This window comes from Suillus fuscotomentosus (genome assembly GCF_016647785.1).
Source record: "Suillus fuscotomentosus strain FC203 chromosome Unknown F5891scaffold_182, whole genome shotgun sequence".
NCBI classification, from domain to species: domain Eukaryota; kingdom Fungi; phylum Basidiomycota; class Agaricomycetes; order Boletales; family Suillaceae; genus Suillus; species Suillus fuscotomentosus.
The window spans coordinates 1-17,775 of record NW_024539694.1 but is presented as its reverse complement, the minus strand read 5'-3'; the positions used below and the strand labels follow the sequence as shown (position 1 = coordinate 17,775).

Below are 17,775 nucleotides of genomic sequence, written 5' to 3'. Positions count from 1 at the left end.
TGGAGACCAAAATCGGACTCGGACTATATTCGAAGTTCCATTGGACTTGCGGAGACCAAAATCGGACTCGGACTATATTCGAAGTTCCATGACCTACCGCCATTCGACTGGCATACATGTAAGCATCTTCAATCTACCTATGGTACTCGCCTCATTGGTGCCTGGATCTAGTTGTGGCGCAGCGCCTGGTTGTTGCTGCGCCCAGTTTGAGTTTAGACCAGGCCGACCCTCAAGTGAGTCCTCATACCGGCCCTAATTGTGACTAACACAAAAGTCATTTGCAGCGATGTGACCCTTGCAAGTGACTAACTACTGTCACGGATGCAGTTCATAATATGGAGATTGACCCGAACATCATTGAAAATAAAGGTGACCCACACGGTGCGCCCTTATTCCAAATGACACTTGACTAAAACTAACTGACACTAAAACTAACTTGGCTAAAACTAACTGACAACTAAGCTAGGGTAGTAATGCCATGAGCCGCAAGTAAGAGCTCCAAAAGTTGAACCTTGCGTGACTCCTCACACCACTTTTTTTCAGCATTCCATCGCACCTTTATCATCTCCCGCACCAAATTTTGGTGAGCAGCAGGACCTTGTATGTGCTCTGAGAGCTGCGCTCTGCATGACTCATCACAAAGCCTAATCTCTGCATCCCAGCGCTCTAGGACAAGTGTTCGCAGGTAGGTCTGCGAGGTTTTGATGGGTCCTGGAGTTTGGCGATATGGCGCCAATGGAAACTGAATATCAAGAGCAGGCTTAACCTCTCTTGGTGTATGAGGTACCTCCCTAGCCCGCCCTGGAGCAACGACCGCGTGAAATGGTTGACTTGGAGGAGGTTTCAATAACAAGATGTTCGGCTTCATGTCGTCTGATTCGTTCGACGACATGAACGCTGAACTACAACATCGGTGAGTGTGAGGCGAGCATTGGAGAAGGCAGCCACTTACAATTTATTCATTTTGGCTGTAGTATCGATTTGGCTGTAGTATTGATTGTATGTTTGAAAGGAAAGTCATCCCCGTCCCTCTTATTTATGCCAATATATTGACACCGCTTGGTCAGTTGAAAACTTTAACTTCGTGATCAACAAAACTCAAAAATTGTTTGTTGATTTGACGCCACTGTAGGGTTTTTAAAGGCATGCATACCCCCTCCTTCTGTCGTCGTTATTTCTACTGACTACCATCTATTATGCCCACAAAAGCCCCCTCCAAAAAGGGAGGTAAAACAGCACTTTTGAAGGCCCAGGAGAACCTATGTGCAGAGATGGTGTCGACCGCGGGACGCACCGCAAGTGGTCGGCAACGTCGGCCAACCGAAAAAGAAACTTGCGGGAGCTACAGTAGCAGTGTGTAGCTACCTGTAGCTCGGACGAGCAAATACTAACACTATTCCTATAGCACCCTATAGTAATTTGTAGCACATATAGCTTTCTGTAGCACCTGTAGTTGGTTGCTACAACGAGCTACAGGAGTGGCCGTAGCACTACATAGTTCGCTGCGTGGCTATATAGCTCCACATAGTAGACACTTGACAAATCTGGCTACAGATACTATAATGACTATATAGCACCCTGTAGTCAAAGGTTTTTTTCCTGATGTGGTTCACTGATGGATGACACACATATGGACTCATTCCAGTTCCGTCCGAATGGCATAACTCTTATACACCCCAAGAAGTTAGTTAAGCCTGAGGGTAACCCGATCGGTTTTGCACTCAATGTAAATACTTAAATGATGTGTCTCGTACCGTTTTATGTAAAAAGGATCGAGTTGGGTCGGCCGAGAAGGAATATGCTGGATCCTTCGGTGGAATATGAAAAAGTGTTTGTCCGGGAGTCGCTGAGCGGATGGCCTCTGGTCAAATTGGTTACGCATCCCAGGTTGGAACATCGGCTAACAGCAGCCTTATCTTACACCATTCTGCGACTTTGCCTTTGTAGGCACAGTGCGCCTAAAACTTCTCCCAGTCATTGTCAGGCTCTCGTCTATTTGTTGTCAGCACGATAACCACTCAATCAACAAGCCCATTCAGTTAAGTCACTACGGCGGAAAGTCATCTATCCGGCAAACAGTGTTACTCCGACTCAGTGCGGTTTTGTAGGTACTATCTAGCAACGGCTTCCTACAATTATCCTCGTGCCGTTGCTCTATTGTCTGTCTGTATAATAGTGCCATAGTGTTGCAACAAACTCCAAACGCATTCTTAAATTTCTAGGCGATTGTTTCATCGTGAAGAAATTTGATTGATGTATCTATATACATGACTCTATTGTAGTGCGGTAGCAATATTACACTTGATTACAACAGCACTCCCCACCATTTCAACTAACCAGTTTGCTGATGAACGTTAACCCTTGCCAGGACAATAAGAACTACTTTGTTTTCCGACGGTCTATCGCATGTGATCGTTTATCGTTCATCGTGCACCTGATGTTGTTGGTTTCCTTTCACTCTCTAGGATCTGGAACCGGGATCACGCTGCGGCTAATGGCCCATGAATCATACAGTCTCCATCCTATCCATTGAGCTTGAGAAGTCTATAAATAGAAGTACAGTCCAACAGAAAACCAATGGCAAGCGGGCACATATCCAAGATAGTCATATCAAAGCCTTTATCATCATCTGCCTAACATCCAGTATTACCCCTCATCCGTCGGTTAACCCACAGGCCCAAGCTTTATCCCAAGACCAAAAATACTGTGAAAAGTAGGTCTTATCAGGCGTAACCTCGAAGGAAACACCATCCGAATGTATCCTCTTATTTCCAGGATTCATCACAGGAAACCACAGTGGCCCCCACGGGAAGGACTTCAGGATCCTGCTTGTAAAGGGCAGCAGACACCGTGAATCGCTCCACATGCAAGTCTATTCCCCTTGTCGCATATGCGGCATATGTAATTGACTTGAAATCGTGGATGGGAGGCAGATGCGGGTAGACCACTGAAAAGGTTTCAAGGCTCTCCATAGAATTCCACGTATGGTCCCTCATCCAAAGATACACCGGGAATTTTGGCGATTCTGTACCACAGCTGATGCCGCGAAACATGAGTGAGTGCTCAGCCAAATCGATTAGGTGAGTGAGATGTGGGATTGATGCAAGGAAAACAAATGTTTCAACAGTGTTGTGCAAGAAATGCTCGTGGTGGCCTTGACGTATTATTGTTAGATTTTTGGTTTTCCCAGGAAAAGAAGAGTGTCCGCCGACATTGAGATCTGTGCGAGAAGACCATGCATCTTGCACGCGCCAAATGATGTGCTTTAAATGGCCATAGTCAACCGCAAGTTCCGGCGCAGCAAGGATCACCGGAAGCGACACGCTTATGTTGCGCGCTCGCTCATCGTTTTTTGACAAAAAATTTCTGATGCCCCAACGTAAGTGAGGGTCCTCGTCCTCCGACCGGGCCTCTTCGTCCTCCGATTGGGCCTCTTCGTCCTCCGATTGGGCCTCTTCGTCCTCCGACCGGGCCTCTTCGTACTCCGACCGGGCCTCTGCATAGACGAAATAGTCAAATGCGTCACTAATCCACATCCTCTGTACAGCGGAGGTATAGTCAAAGAAAAGATCGCTCTTTTTCTCAGCGTACGCTTTCTGCATAAGCAAAGCATTTGCGAACTTCTTTAAGCTGTGACGTCGGCGGAGCAAGATCGTGTGCAGGAAATCGGGGAGGATGATGCGTCTGACAAGTCGAGAGACGAGACATAAGGAGAGGGCGGTTGAGTAAGGATTTTTTATGTCATATTTTTCCCTTTGAGAAAACGTCGGCTGGGCTGCGTCTTTGCAGATGGTCAAGATAATCTCGATAGGAAGCTTAGGCGCCATGATGGAAGGGTTAGATACGTAGCTCGTTAGAAATGGGCCTGCCTTAAATACTTTCAGCATCAATCGTGGCGCCAGATCCGCAGCAAGAGGTGCACGTTCACGTTGCGTGTGGGGCCACACGTTGTGACAAAAAAAGGTTGTGACCGATCGTCCATAACACAGTTATTGTTTCTTCTAGGTCACACGATGTACTCTTGTCTTGCGGAAATTCCTATTTGTAATCCCCAAAGAGCAATGATGCGAATGCGGCACGAACCGTAGAATATACCTTCCGACCCGGGTCGATGACACACATATGAAATATAGCACCCTGCAGCCGTCTGTGCAAGTTACATTTGTCATCGAGCAAATGCAAGCACTGACAGATGCACTCAAGGCATTGATGAAAGTGCAGACTTTGATGGGTGAGCCTCCCTGCGCAGGCGGGTCTTCTATCTTGAGGTTGGACTAACTTTATGGATGCTGACTAATTGAGGATTCGATGACTTGGTGAAAAGTACCGGTCGAAGTACTGACAGTCCGAGTCACCCATCATACGATGCTACAGGATTTCGATTGTGATTCGAATACTTGAAATGATCGTCACTAAAGTAGGGAACAACGTGAGAGAGAGGTAAATGCGAAAACAGGATGACTACACCGCGAGAGTATCAAGGTAATTGATACAACGGCTTGATGTTGGACAGTGCTAGCGTACCATAACGTTCATGCGTTGTAAGAACGAAGTCAATCTTGATTGTGTGGAATCGCGATCTCGTGCTCGTACATCCAGGTCACTTGAATTAGTGTACACACGATGATGATTCCGAGTCGAAACGGCTGTAGCATACGCAAACAGCAACTGAACTCTGCATGTAGCTAGACATCGCTTTACAATTGAAGCTTTGAAAATATTGAGTATATTCAGAATAATGGATCAATGATGACGCGTTCGGAGCTGTGCAGTTCTCAGTCTGGTCAGACTCCTGTCTAACAGAACTAGTAACTCCGACCCCCTCCTTCTAAGATTCGGGGGGAGACCCCACCAGGGTTCGGCACTTCCCGTATCGATATGAACCAGCTGCCGAGAGGTCGACCGGTCAACCGACGCGTTGACACGGATCTCGCACCGCATCTTAAAAACTCTATAAGACTTCCAGGTGGTCGGAAGCAGAGAATATCGTGCGTGAATAACAGATGATACGATCATGTTGACGGCAGGGATGGTAGATGCACCGCTGATTGTTAAGTTGCATACCCAAGAACGTTCATCAGGACCTCGCGCAAATATAGCATGCTGGTATCGTTTTGCAGTTAACAAGATCAATTTGAAAGAGCACAATCTAGAAGATGCTATCAGTAACCTTAGTATGAAGTACGAAATTGAACACACTGTCTTATCAACCAATTATAACCATCTGACAGAATTGTGCTGTATGCCACAGCACCGCTATGTGCTTGAAGCGAACGCAAGAACCAGCATCATGTTACACTGCCACTGGCTCTGGGGTAACGTTCTCATAAACTACCCCATCGGAAGGCCACCGTGATCTAGAGTTGGCATGAGCTGATCAGATGGGACACAGGCCATTGCCTTCCCTGTAGATATAATAGGCTGAGTCCTAAACAGTATTGGAAAGGTCGATAAGATGTTCGTCTTCCCAGCGGTGTTTAGACCGCCGCAGGCCTAGCAAATTTCAGAATGCTAAAAGGAGACGGTTGACTTCAGCTGCTGAGGGCACCAATGATACGGCCTACCTCAGCGGCTTGGACAGAGCTCGTTTGCCGTTGACTAGGACTACTGGTCGAAGTATCATGATGAACTTACCGAGGACAAAAACTCGGGGTAAGTAGTAAGCGTGGGACTAAGACTGTGCTTTGTGTGCTCTTTCTCTCATCATCAATATTCTTTGACCGTAAGCCTGTGTGAGGTACGTTGTTGAGCTGTGCAGGCGAGTGCTTTTAGAATATCGTGATCCTGATTCAAGTGCTTATTGTAAAGGGTAAGCGGTAATTGTCGATAGGCTGTCGATAAGTTCACCCTCGTTACAAAGGACATCATTCATTGTCCATTCAGTTCAAGTGTTGTAATCATGATCCTTTATGCAATCCCTTGTCCTCGTTTCTAACCCCATGACATCTATACGGCAATTTTCCGATTCAAGCCAGTGCTGCTCTTTCTTATCGTCAGAAGTTTCCTGCATTGCTGACGCCGAAAATTTGTATAAAAGGCCCATCGTTGTTAGTGTGTACCTGACACATAACACCCTCCTACGCGGACTCGAATTTTTAAACGTGATCATCGTGCTTTTTGAAACATTATGTTGCCCTCAACTCCTGGCGCTGACCTTACCCCGTCTGAAGACAATGGTGTTGGGCTCTCCGACTCCACTTTGTCACAGCACCGTCGAAAGATGCTTGACCTCATCAACCGTCTCCACACCACAGGGCTAGTTTTTTTTCCTCTTCGTCATGTTCTTGGGCTCATCGAATCAATATCTAGTGTGCAGACGGACATGGACCTGCCCATGATCGCAGTCATTGGCTCGCAGAGTGCGGGGAAATCCTCTCTTATTGAATCCATTTCTGGGATCACTCTCCCTCGCTCAGCTGGAACGTGTACAAGGTCAGCGCGTGCCCGTTTTGTTTTTAGAAACGCCACATCTAACCCTATTGAAGGTGCCCAACTGAATGTAAACTTTCACGCTCCGAAGACTCCTGGAAATGTCTCGTCAAACTTCACATTACTACCGGCCCGTCGGGCCAACCCTGTGATGTGCTCACCATTCCTTTTGGATCACCCATCACCGATAAGGCCGATGTAGAAGATCGAATCAGGCGTGCTCAAAGGGCAATTCTAAACCCAAGCACTGAGCCACAGAAGTTTCTTTATGAGCTAGAAGATCAAACCGCTGAGCAAGCTGAGTTATCTTTCTCCAAAAATTGCGTTTCTCTCGAGATAAGTGGGAAGGATGTGGCGGATCTCTCATTCGTGGACCTTCCTGGACTCATCGCGAGCGTCGGGAGTGCAGGAAAGACCGGGGATATTGATCTCGTCAAGGGTTTGGTGACGTCTTACATTGAGAGGCCTAGTTGTGTCATCCTTCTGACGGTTACTTGTGAAAGTAAGTGGATTTCGCGTTTCAGTCACTTTTTCTTACATCTCGTATTTTCCCAGCCGACTTTGAGAATCAAGGAGCGCATCACTTGACGAAAAAACACGATCCTGAAGGCAAGCGCACTGTTGGTGCGTTTGTGCATTCATGAAGTCTTTGGAAGCGATGATTAACTTCTGTGTCGCAGGCGTGCTCACGAAGCCGGATCGCATTCCTGCTGGTGAGGAGAGCATGTGGCTGAAGTTCATTCGTAACGAGCAGGAGCCGCTCGTGAACCACTGGTACTGCGTCAAGCAACCTGGGTCTCAGATGCTCAAAGACGGGATCTCCTGGGCCGAAGCAAGGAAGGAAGAAAACAACTTCTTTGCTTTGACACAGCCCTGGTCGAGCATGGAGTCACAGTACCAGAAGTTCCTGAGAACAAGCAACCTGACGGAGCGGTTGAGCACGATTCTGTCCGAACTGATCGCGAAAAGGTCGGAATTCTTATCTTGGCGCCTTGTGATGCTAATATGCATGTAATAGGCTTCCTGATATCCACAAGGAATTATATAATATTCTGCGCAAGACTCGAGATGAGATGAGAAAGCTTCCGAAAGCGCCGTCTACCGATCCCGTGGGTGAGGTTTGGAGTATAGTCGGTCAATTTTCGAAGCAGCTGTTTCAACGACTCGAGGGGACGCCTGATCAAGACGGTATATTGCAGACCATTCGACCACACCAGGAAGAATTCAAGCGTGCTGTACGAGGAACGGCTCCCCGGTTTATTCCATGGGCAAAAGGCGAAATCCGCGAACTGCCGGCAATCGATTTCCTAGCAAACGAGGAGGATGAACCACAGAAGTCCCGAGAAGGAGTCCCTCCTATGCTCACTCCGAGGTCGTCCACGCCACAGTCGGGAATTTATATTGAGGATGTTCTTGATCACGCCCAGAGGTTCTTGAGATTCATTCTTGTGCCATAACCAAAACTGACTAAATCCCAGGGCTCGTACTCGCGAACTTCCCGATAATTATCCCTTCATTGTACAGGAGACGTACATCAAGGAGTTTACTGAAAAATGGGAGACACCATCGCGAATACTTTTCGACGAAGTATACGACATCCTGAAGAACGACCTGAGCGATCTAGTTCATGAACATTTCGAGAAAATGGGAAGGGGCGGCACACTTCACAGCGTGCTGTATGTGCATCCTGCACTATTCGATACCTCTATGCTGACACCCTTGTTCCCGCAGGATGATAGTGAACGAACACCTTGACAAAGCCGCAAAGCAGGCCAGGGAAAAGATAAATTGGCTCTTGGAACTCGAGAAGGCACCGACAACTTTGAACGTGCACTATTACTCTAACTACAAGATCAAATTCCTCGGATATTACAAGGGTTGCAGAGATCGCGAAGAGTTGACCACAAAGCTGCAGAATTACCGTGCGCCGACCACAATGCACACGAGTCCAAACCATGGACAAGCGTTCCACCAAGGCATCCAAAAGGCTCTCACTGGACTAACAGAAATTGGTCTTTCCGTGCAGGTTGGTGATCTTCCAAAGCTTCTGCCCGTGGATCCCATGGAGCCTGCCCTTCTGATTATGGCGGGAGTAAGGGCGTACTTCCAGGGTATGTGTTTGCACGGAGATGTGGATTTAAAACTGAAGGAGCCCTTTGTAGTTGCGTACAAGCGCTTTGCTGATATGGTCCCGTTGGCCATTGACTATGAGATAGTCCGCGGTCTGCATAAGGGCATGGAGCAGGCTCTTCTTGATGGGTTGAGCTTGACGGGTCCCGATGCGTACGTGCGATGTCAGTTAATGGTCCAGGAGCATAGCAGTGTCGCCTCGAAGCGTACGGAGCTGCAGAAGAAATTGGACAGACTTAACGCCGCCAGTTTAGAATTACGCAAACTCTTTGTATAGGATTCCACATGTCGGCATGTCAATATTTAGTGTATCGATATCTAGATCTGAATGTAACAAACGTACGACGCGGTGGTCTGTGCGTGGGAAATGTGCCAACCAAAGGAAGTGTGTGACTTTTCAGCATGAGAGTGAGTGACGGTGACCCGAAATCGAATCTGTAGTCCGGCTGTCTACCATACGCTAATCAAGGCCTAGGTCCCACTTCGCACAGGATATCCAGATAATGGCACCCTCACCGTCAACGGCGGAGGTACCCCTTTCAACGTCATCCACAACATCCACAATGGCCTTATCAACCTCGCCTGCTACGACTGCGAGCTACTCAACCGGTGATCATATCTACAAGGGTAAACATACAAACAGATCATGGCAACAGCTCCCCCCAGAGCTCATCAGGTACTTCTGCGCCACTGCATGGCATTTTCAGCTATTTCTAATTAGACACGCTTGCATGACAGACATATTGCATCTTTGTACCTCAAGGATGTCGCTACACACTTGTACTGTCCAGTCACTTGGGAAGTTAGAGAGGTTTGGCCCTCCAGAATGGTCTACGCGGCTTTATGTCAAGCTATAGAACTCGAGAAGTTGATGAATGTCACCCCTTCTTGGTGTACTGCTCGTGTGTTACCTACTTTATCTTATCATCGTAACGCGCTAATTCATTGTGCTAGTCAAATCCCATCTATTTTGGAATCATGCATGCGCACTCCTGGATCCTCACGACATACTCCACCAATATGCAATCGTACGCCCTCAGGCCCCCGCAGATGGGGCTGCAGGTGCTGCAACTATCGCGCCACAGCCTTACCGTTTACCTCCTCACACCCATTTTCGCACTATGACCTACCATTCCTGCATCATCTGTCGCATCAATTCACCTTGTTCGTCCGTTGGCCTCGGAGCCGCAAAACGAACACATGTTATCCCAAGGTTGGGCGTGATATCCGTGTGTCGCGAGCATCGCAAAACCGCATTTTGCGGTGTATGCCTCCGTGAGGCTCCCGCTGCCGAGTGTGATCCCCAGTTTGATGTCCAGAGCAACATGCGTCTCAGCGGTTATAGTCAACTGTACAGCCATGGAAATTTTAATCTGGCCTTGGGCGGCTATAACCCGTATGCAACCACCCTCAATCCTGCCTTGATGGTATTATGTTCTGAAAACGAAGATGATGAAACCTGGCCTGGCGTTGATGCAACGTGTCGGTCATGTCGTTTAGAAGGGCTCTGGAACCGTATCAAATCGAGTGCTCGCGACCGCGAGGCGATTGGTGGTCCACGTTTCGTTCAATCCTCGTCTTCATCACGCTCTTCACCCGCAAGCCCGCGACAACTCGCATTAGCACGTGTTCCACCCTGGAAGTATGCATCGGCAGATTGGGAGACGCGTCAAACAGTCGATGCTTTCATCGAACTGGGCGAAGGCTCAATCACAGAGGTCCTGAACGTTGCCCGCGAGAAGCTGTGGCTGAGGTCATACACGAAAATGCCAGAGTTGATGGAGCAAGCTGTCGCTGCTACCCGCTGGGCCAGCGAAGGCATGGGGACTGACTTTTCGCAAAATTCTTACCATCATCGTGAACCAGAGAGTGTGGCGGCGCCACGGCAAGAACATACACGTACTACAGAAGGAGGGGACTCGTACAGCCCCGTCAACAGTTTATCTCCTTCCCGTCGTTCGCGCTCGCCGTCTCCGCGGTCAGCGTACTCCTCAGACTATGAGGGCTCGGAGGATGAAGATGATCCTGATTTGCTTTCCATGACTGAAGATGCTGGTGGTGTGCGCGATCTGGCTATTGCTGACTGGGCACGGACACGAATTCTTGATGGACACTGGTGTAGTCCTGCCGACCAGTGGTATGGTTACGCTCGACCAATTGGCGGAGGTGTCAGAGATCCTGGCGAGGAACCTGACTACGAGTCGGAAACTGACGACGATGAACCTCTTGAGAATGGACAGTCTCGCCGCCGCATCAGAGTTCCCGCTACACATCCTTGTCCATGGACACTGTCGAGGCCATCGTCCCCGTCATCTCTTCCCTCACCCACGGACGACTCGCATCCACGTCTTTCGACCGTTCGTTCTCAGGCACCACCGTCGTTCGGACTTTGTGAGCAGGCTTTCCGTGCCTTTTCAAAACAGTTGCGCCAGATCCTCTTGCCTGGGATGAACAATATTGTTCGGCGGCTCGTCATTGAGTCTGCGAATGGGATAGGAGGTGCTTGGGTAGACCCTGCTGTGCGCGCATCGAAGATGAACCTTGAAGATGTGCTTGCTGAGCTGCGCACGCCCGGAGTATGGTTTGATGGCGTTGATTGGGCGGCTGGCGGCTTGGACATCGGCGGTAAGCGCGAGGACGATTCCTTGAGTAGCACCAGTGCATCGACGAGAAGCGATGGATCACACACGACGAGCCCTGTTCTTTCTACGACAACGCTACATACCACGCCATCGCCTCCACCATCACATCCTGAGGAGAAGGAGCATGAGCCTACAACGGCAATGGCAACAGCGCGGCCGAAACCGCCACAAGTCATCATCCCCATTCCTGTGTCACCGGTGTTAGACTCACCCAAGCTTTTACATCCTATCCCTTATGTACCGGTTACGCTGGCCCATATGGCGCAGTACAGTCTCGAAGCATTCAAACAGGTGAGTTCCATTCTGTGACACGATGCTACCGCATCCAAACCAACTACATTAGGTATGGCGCGAAGCATGTGCACCACTGTATCACTGCCGATGTTCCGTCTGCGAACGTGCTATGATCAAGGCAAATGTTGCCGCTGGTAACCCTGTCACTCCTCAGGTGCGGTCTGCGCCCCAAAATGAATCCCAAACCCGAGTACCACAGCCTCAACCACAGCCACCGCCAGAATATGAGAATCTAAGTGAAATAGTTCTAGAAGAGGTACGTGTTCCCAGAAGCAAGTTGGTGAAGGAGGAAGAGGAAGAGGAGCTAGAAGAGGAAGAGCTGTATGAGGACGAGGAAGAAGAGAGTGAAGAGGAGCAGTATGAACTCGCGAACCCATGTTCCGAGACACATACCATCACACCCCGGAAACGCTCTTCTGGGGACCTCGAGGCAGAGAACGCTGCTGCTGGTGATCCCATCGAGGTCCCTCGTACCTCGACGCCGCCGAAGCGTCCTCGGAGAGACTCAGATCGCCCTGTTGACGACCGAGCGCGGCGCGGAGAGTCTGTGGCGCCAATCCCTACACCTCGCCAACGAAAGCGCTCCTCAGAAGAGCTGGATGTTGGCAACGACTCTCTGTCCCGGGGTGATTCCCTACAAAAGCGACTGCGCGTTGAAGAGTCCTCGCCGGGTTCCCACTCAGCGCCTCGCGCACTCAGCGTCTCACCTCCTGAGGTGGATCGTGCAGATGGGTATAGCAGGAAGGGCTTTGTCGACGCTGGGGATGGGGATTTTAGCTGTCTGCGAACAGGCCTAGTGAATGGTGGCGAGCTGGATGGGTTGTACGTGTTCGAAGAACCGTAGGTTAATTTAAAAGTGGAATTGTGTTCAGCATTAGCATGCTTTCAACTCTTGTATTTTGCATTCTGTACAACTATACCATATCTCCTTGGTTTCTTCTACGATGATGACGACCACTACGTCTGTTTAGCTAAATCGGTGTGGAGACAAAAAAACATACTTCGTGCCCGCTGGCTGGATTGAACAACCGACCTCATCATTACGAGTGACGCGCTCTACCACTGAGCTAAGCGGGCAACGAAGAAAGTGGACCGTCAATCCCTAAAAATACCCATGAGGCCTGAGATCTGAGACTTCATATTCAATCAATATTGTCTTCATCAACACCATCATTCTTCACCAACCATGGCAGAGACGAGCCCAAAAATCAAGATTGTGCGTGCACGAGCTATAACTCGAGGCCTCCCACGATAACCCTGAAACTCTCCCAGATGGCGGGTGCCGCGCCAGACCTATCTGCGGCTACATTTCAAATTTTCGACGAGTCGCATACGATTGGAAATGCTCTGCGGTGGATGATCATGAAAAAGTACGTTGTGTTTTTTGTTGGATGAACGTTGAGTTGATGATGGTGTTGGAAGCCCGAAGGTGGAGTTCTGTGGATACAGGTGAGTAAATGGTGTCGGGTTGTTGTCTGCGATCTGCGATTTTGTTTCATTTTCCGGGTGTTGCTTGCTCCACTGGTCAATGGCCTCCGTATCTGGTCATCGCGAAGAGACACAGATGCGGTAGCATGGCATCACTTGCTATATGTATGACAATGTGTTTCGATTGCTGATCCGTTGACGCTTACAGCGTGCCCCATCCTTCCGAAAACCTCATTCAACTGCGAATACAGATGTATGGTATGCAAAATTCGGTTATTGGCCATTTCCCCCTGGGGTGCCTGATCCGACTTTTTTTTTTCAGATGGGCTTTCGTCGTTGAATGCGCTCCTTGAAGCACTGACGAATCTTGATGCCGTATGTGAGACTGTCGAACACAAATATCACGCAAGTCTTGCTACGAATGACTATGAACGGTGGGAGGAGAGGAGCTAGGCAGTGCTGGTGTGTGCAATAATTGACTTGCCACTTTCACGACAGGGGCACTGTCGTTTGTTCGTTGTGCACGCGATCATGTCACGGTGGACCACTTCTGGAGTTTGGTGCAATATCACATGCATTTTCGGATGTCTAACAAAATGAGTATCCTGCATGTAACGATTTGTCTTGCGAACTTGTTTATCAAGTGAGTATCATTGATCAGCTGGGACGTTGACCTTGGCGATACTTTCTGTGAGTAGGTTCCACAGGTAGTGATGGCAGTGTCTCGAGTCCATGTGAGCTATTTAAAGCTGACTGCAGGGTCGAGCGCTTGAGCGTTGAACCCGTTACACAACCGAACAATGGTGCATGACCAAGTAACGTTAACCCCATGATTTAATTAGCATGCTTTGTAAATCCAAATGACGGTGGTTTTTTTGTATACGTATCCGTGCTTCCCTTACCGCCAGTCGATGCACTGTTGATAATGACTCTGATCCTGGCAGACAAGCTTTCTGCAGAGGCAGAGCCTGAGATTGATCATCTACCTCCTGCTTATGACACCGTGGCATTGTCAACCCGTGGGGGGGACGTTCCATCGATACCCGCCATCGTTACTGCTCTCACGCACAATGATAAGGCAGCTCCCATTACTAGTACTGTTGTAACTGACGTGCATGAATTCGAGCCTCCTTCTCGGAGTCGGCTGCGGGCAAACACGTTGCCTAGGAGCAGGAGCAACATTGACTTTATCACACCAGTTACACAACTTCCAAACAATGCAACAGTTGACGTGGACAAACCGCTCGAAGAGCGCCCACAGCTTTATTCTCGTGAAACCGTTCCCGCAGAGTCTGCATCCTTCTCCTACCAGACTGGGAAGCGCAAGCTCACCAAGGCGCGTAGAGCAAAATCTGGCCCAAGCTCATGGCTTTCTTTCCTCCCATTTTCATCCTCCAAAACTACGAAACACGACCATGAGTTCATGCTTACGCTTATTCACGACCTCGTCGTTCCTCCGCCAACCAACTCCGGTAACTCGAGTCCCAAATCCCCGCAATTAGCCCTAGCAGATCCGCATGAAATGCTGGCTTCCTACGCCCAAACATGCTCTGCGAAGAACCTGTCGCTGTCTACGCTTCTTCAAGAGCCGGATATAGCAGGTCACACTGCCATCTATTGGGCTATCGTCAACTATCGCTCCTCCCTCCTCGATGCTCTGCTCAAATATGCCTCCCCCTTGACCCCTGTGACACTCAGTGAAATGAGGAAGGCATGTTTGGTGGCGAGTAATCAGCCCTTATTTCAAAACCTCAGACTTAGTGTCGGGTTGTGCGCAAGTGGGCTACGGAGTGGTAAGTCTGAGTTGAGAAGTTAGATTGGGGCTGATGTTTTATTGCCAGCTACCGATGGACTACTTCTTGGTCAGCGCCCACCAGATGACGTGCGTGTTGAAGAGGGCCCTGATGGTGCTTTTGCTGCAACACTGGATATTGCGATGTGGCAGAGACGTATGCGTGCAGTTGGGAGCGTGAGCGTGGAATTTATTGTCTCTGGTGAGTATCCTGCGCTCCTTCTCTCACACTCATTCCTACTTTCATTCTTCCTCAATTCTTTCACAAATGAGAAGAACCGGTTAAAGTTTCTTGCATTTCAGGTCGTATATTTGCACTGACCTTCTTTACTACCGATCGTCCTCGACCCCACTCTAAGTCCACCGGAACCAAAATAGTGGTAGGGCCCTTGCACGTCTCACTCTCCCTCCTTGATCACAGCCTACCGACCTACGTGGATGCAACAGTAGTCATCGATGAACCTCCTTTTCCTTCTCTAGGGCCTTGTCCACGTTCACCAAGAAATTCCTATTCGCCAAGAGAGCACATCCACAGCGCCAGTTTCTCAGGCAGAGAGACGGTGTATGGCTTTGAGAATGAAGTGGGATCTGGGGGTTGTGAAACGGACTTCAACTATGATGGACAAGCGCACTTACCTTCGCTCAGCCCTCCTGGCTCTTCTCGTCCTGCATCGTTCTCAGGTGCACATACACAGAAACAGATGCCACCACCTCGCTTGCTCAAAAAATTGTCCTCGTCGCGTTCCTCGTACACATTAGCATCTGTATTGGATACAAGTAAGGCCGCAGCTCTCACAGCTGAGAAGCAGCTCGCGAAGCTGAAGCATGCCTCGTTGGGATCCAGTGGGCGTGCTCCGGTGGTGCTCCATTTTAGTGCAGGAGAGTCTATGCTTGCTTGTCGTACGAGGAATGGAGGTGAGGTTCTTTCCACTGTTTCAGTCGTGAAGTGGAAAGCTTGTTTAATCTTCATGGATTTTGGCTGTCTATTCATCATATATAGAACAATCTGAGTCCTGACCAGTCTCCAGCAGATTCATACACTATACCTCACGCTACCACCAAACCTGATACCTGGTCCGAACATGGTACATGGTATGTCTCTGCGATCGTAGTGCCACTTGGAGAACAAGATGGAGCCGGATTGATGTTTGAGTGAGTTTTTCCACATACCCTCCCGATATGCAACGACGAATCAGGAAATTGAAATAATAGATGCTAACGTCCATTCATAGCACATCTCCGCATATCACGCCTGATGGCAGTTTACGAGCACGACTAGAGGCGAGGTTGGTGAAAACTGAGGAAGGAGGAAAGAAGTGCATTATTTGTTAGTTTGATGTAGGGATTCGACCAATGGACATGGACAAACTGCTCGAAGAGTGCCCACAACTTCATTCTCGTGAAACCGTTCCCGCAGAGTCTGCGTCCTTCTCCTACAAGACTGGGAAGCGCAAGCTCACCAAGGCGCGTAGAGCAAAATCTGGCCCAAGCTCGTGGCTTTCTTTTCTCCCATTTTCATCCTGCAAAACTACGACTCGGAAACACGACCATGAGTTCATGCTTACGCTGATTCACAACCTCGTCGTTCCTCTGCCAACCAACTACTACCATGATTGCATATGCAAATGGCTGTCACCCTGAACAAATAAAACATCCACTGCGCCGCCACGCACCCCTAACCTGCACTATTACTCTGCTACTATTGCTTTATAATTTGTTGTCGTCTTGCTCGAAACCTGAATCATAAGGACATGTCTCAACAACAACTCCAAAGCCTCGATGAAGCGATGTCCGGCATGCAGGTGTGTCCAAGTGTTATTCGTTGACATCCCCCTTAATTACTCTTGCCCAGCTTGGTGAACCTAAGCAAGACCAACAACATGATTCTGGACGTAACAAAGAGTCCCGACGCCGTATCAATATAATCCTTCCACCTCCGCAACATAATGGTCAGATGTACGGTTACTACGTATCTGAGGAGTGGCTTTATCAGACGGCTTGTTCCTTCCTCGCTAAAGTACACCCCGATTTTTCCGAAAGCAAGGCCCGTAGCAACGCCAGAGCAGACCCCACCCATAGCTTCAGAAAAACCTTCCACATCCGTTCGCTATCAACGACTTATGCAATTCCACCTCCCGGGCAGATCATTCCAGCGGAATGCATGGATGACGGTGCTGTTCGCGTGTTGTACATCTTCAACGACCAGCCAGAGAGTTATAATTACCGCCCTACTCAGAAACAGGTCGATAAACTGACTAGGTTCATGGGCAGAGAACCGCAGTGGTGGGTAGGCGTTATGTCAGTAAAGTTCTACAGATCGATGTACCAGTAAGTACTACTAGTTGGTGACATCCATTACTATCGCTCGAGTATCTGTAATATTATTTGCAATGTATTGGATCGCGCCGCGAGCTCATACGGAACAATACAGCGTGCTTGAAATTTATTAACTTGAAGGCGCGTTCGGAGTCAGCTTCAAATTCCGTTGACTCCTGTCTTGTCAGCCTGACGTCATGGAAGCCTGCATTGCAACTAATCCCAGACTCCTCCTACCAAGGAGGCTATGTTGGACCTGGCATATTACTATCATGGTGGTTAAGATTTTACCAATTGCAAACAGCCGCGAAACTTAGCGCCCGGCACACCACCGCACGGACGAACACTTATGGAGGATTCAATTAGCCAACAATTCATCATGTACGTATGGTCTATCTATATATACAATCCTAGGGCAAAGATAACAATAAACGAGATGTTTCAAGTATACATTTATCGAGCACAGCTGGTACGCATACAACGCTGCATTAAAAAAAAGGACAAAGAATAGTTTTTAACTTCCAATGCCACTTTGAATCCATAATTAGAATTAATTGAATACCAGCCTACGGATCGCGGGAGGAATCCGCGAACTCTACGTCGACCTCGGTGGTAAGGACATGGAGGCTGGTCTCAGCAAGGGTAGCAAAAATGCCAGTGTCAACACATCCGTGCAGGTTGAGCATTAGGCGAGAGATGAGAGTGACAGACACGCTGAGGTCCATAATCAGGGTCGTTTTGCGT

General features: G+C 48.9%; 7 protein-coding genes and 1 non-coding gene across 8 annotated transcripts; 5 read left to right on the top strand and 3 right to left on the bottom strand.

The window, feature by feature from the left end:
• Positions 1–457: 457 nt before the first annotated feature.
• Positions 458–963, bottom strand: F5891DRAFT_1199289 (uncharacterized protein; the record flags this gene model as incomplete). The annotated part of the gene is made up of 2 exons (XM_041368733.1): positions 458–902; positions 953–963. The coding sequence occupies 2 exons, from the start codon at positions 961–963 to the stop codon at positions 458–460; spliced, it is 456 nt and encodes a 151-aa protein (XP_041217130.1).
• Positions 964–2,611: 1,648 nt separating this feature from the next.
• F5891DRAFT_1177372 (uncharacterized protein) lies at positions 2,612–4,058 on the bottom strand. The gene is made up of 3 exons (XM_041365786.1): positions 2,782–4,058; positions 2,750–2,754; positions 2,612–2,714 (listed from the first exon to the last, which is right to left on the bottom strand). The coding sequence occupies exons 1-3, from the start codon at positions 3,885–3,887 to the stop codon at positions 2,665–2,667; spliced, it is 1,161 nt and encodes a 386-aa protein (XP_041217129.1). The 5' UTR covers positions 3,888–4,058; the 3' UTR covers positions 2,612–2,664.
• A 2,069-nt stretch (positions 4,059–6,127) lies between these two features.
• On the top strand, positions 6,128–8,836 carry F5891DRAFT_1132007 (P-loop containing nucleoside triphosphate hydrolase protein; the record flags this gene model as incomplete). The annotated part of the gene is made up of 9 exons (XM_041364715.1): positions 6,128–6,259; positions 6,317–6,432; positions 6,486–6,931; positions 6,985–7,053; positions 7,110–7,398; positions 7,448–7,858; positions 7,908–8,105; positions 8,161–8,540; positions 8,592–8,836. The coding sequence occupies 9 exons, from the start codon at positions 6,128–6,130 to the stop codon at positions 8,834–8,836; spliced, it is 2,286 nt and encodes a 761-aa protein (XP_041217128.1).
• Positions 8,837–8,982: 146 nt separating this feature from the next.
• Positions 8,983–12,526, top strand: F5891DRAFT_1075819 (uncharacterized protein). Its single transcript, XM_041363377.1, has 4 exons — positions 8,983–9,235; positions 9,298–9,461; positions 9,514–11,492; positions 11,545–12,526. The coding sequence occupies exons 1-4, from the start codon at positions 9,063–9,065 to the stop codon at positions 12,337–12,339; spliced, it is 3,111 nt and encodes a 1,036-aa protein (XP_041217127.1). The 5' UTR covers positions 8,983–9,062; the 3' UTR covers positions 12,340–12,526.
• On the bottom strand, positions 12,501–12,572 carry F5891DRAFT_t133. The gene has a single exon. It is a non-coding gene; the product is annotated as a tRNA-Thr (tRNA).
• A 16-nt stretch (positions 12,573–12,588) lies between these two features.
• F5891DRAFT_1075812 (DNA-directed RNA polymerase) lies at positions 12,589–13,708 on the top strand. The gene is made up of 5 exons (XM_041363376.1): positions 12,589–12,711; positions 12,768–12,865; positions 12,918–12,944; positions 13,132–13,181; positions 13,246–13,708. The coding sequence occupies exons 1-5, from the start codon at positions 12,682–12,684 to the stop codon at positions 13,374–13,376; spliced, it is 336 nt and encodes a 111-aa protein (XP_041217126.1). The 5' UTR covers positions 12,589–12,681; the 3' UTR covers positions 13,377–13,708.
• Positions 13,709–14,247: 539 nt separating this feature from the next.
• On the top strand, positions 14,248–16,059 carry F5891DRAFT_1118795 (uncharacterized protein). Its single transcript, XM_041363831.1, has 5 exons — positions 14,248–14,716; positions 14,765–14,917; positions 15,019–15,630; positions 15,747–15,867; positions 15,948–16,059. Exons 1-5 carry the CDS (start codon positions 14,347–14,349, stop codon positions 16,045–16,047), a joined length of 1,356 nt encoding a protein of 451 aa, XP_041217125.1. The 5' UTR covers positions 14,248–14,346; the 3' UTR covers positions 16,048–16,059.
• Positions 16,060–16,466: 407 nt separating this feature from the next.
• F5891DRAFT_1218273 (uncharacterized protein) lies at positions 16,467–17,746 on the top strand (the record flags this gene model as incomplete). The annotated part of the gene is made up of 3 exons (XM_041369353.1): positions 16,467–16,517; positions 16,568–17,043; positions 17,220–17,746. The coding sequence occupies 3 exons, from the start codon at positions 16,467–16,469 to the stop codon at positions 17,395–17,397; spliced, it is 705 nt and encodes a 234-aa protein (XP_041217124.1). The 3' UTR covers positions 17,398–17,746.
• Between the last annotated feature and the right edge of the window lie 29 nt (positions 17,747–17,775).

Excerpts from the sequence above, each read along its gene's own strand:
- F5891DRAFT_1177372 (XM_041365786.1), bottom strand. The coding sequence starts at position 3,887 with ATGCTGAAAGTATTTAAGGCAGGCCCATTTCTAACGAGCTACGTATCT.
- F5891DRAFT_1075819 (XM_041363377.1), top strand. The coding sequence starts at position 9,063 with ATGGCACCCTCACCGTCAACGGCGGAGGTACCCCTTTCAACGTCATCC. Across the intron at positions 9,236-9,297 it reads CTCCCCCCAGAGCTCATCAG|ACATATTGCATCTTTGTACC; the intron begins GTACTTCTGCGC and ends CTTGCATGACAG. Across the intron at positions 11,493-11,544 it reads GTCTCGAAGCATTCAAACAG|GTATGGCGCGAAGCATGTGC; the intron begins GTGAGTTCCATT and ends CAACTACATTAG.
- F5891DRAFT_1075812 (XM_041363376.1), top strand. The coding sequence starts at position 12,682 with ATGGCAGAGACGAGCCCAAAAATCAAGATT. Across the intron at positions 12,712-12,767 it reads CGAGCCCAAAAATCAAGATT|ATGGCGGGTGCCGCGCCAGA; the intron begins GTGCGTGCACGA and ends AAACTCTCCCAG. Across the intron at positions 12,945-13,131 it reads GTGGAGTTCTGTGGATACAG|CGTGCCCCATCCTTCCGAAA; the intron begins GTGAGTAAATGG and ends TGACGCTTACAG.
- F5891DRAFT_1118795 (XM_041363831.1), top strand. The coding sequence starts at position 14,347 with ATGCTTACGCTTATTCACGACCTCGTCGTTCCTCCGCCAACCAACTCC. Across the intron at positions 14,717-14,764 it reads CGCAAGTGGGCTACGGAGTG|CTACCGATGGACTACTTCTT; the intron begins GTAAGTCTGAGT and ends TTTTATTGCCAG. Across the intron at positions 15,868-15,947 it reads GGAGCCGGATTGATGTTTGA|CACATCTCCGCATATCACGC; the intron begins GTGAGTTTTTCC and ends GTCCATTCATAG.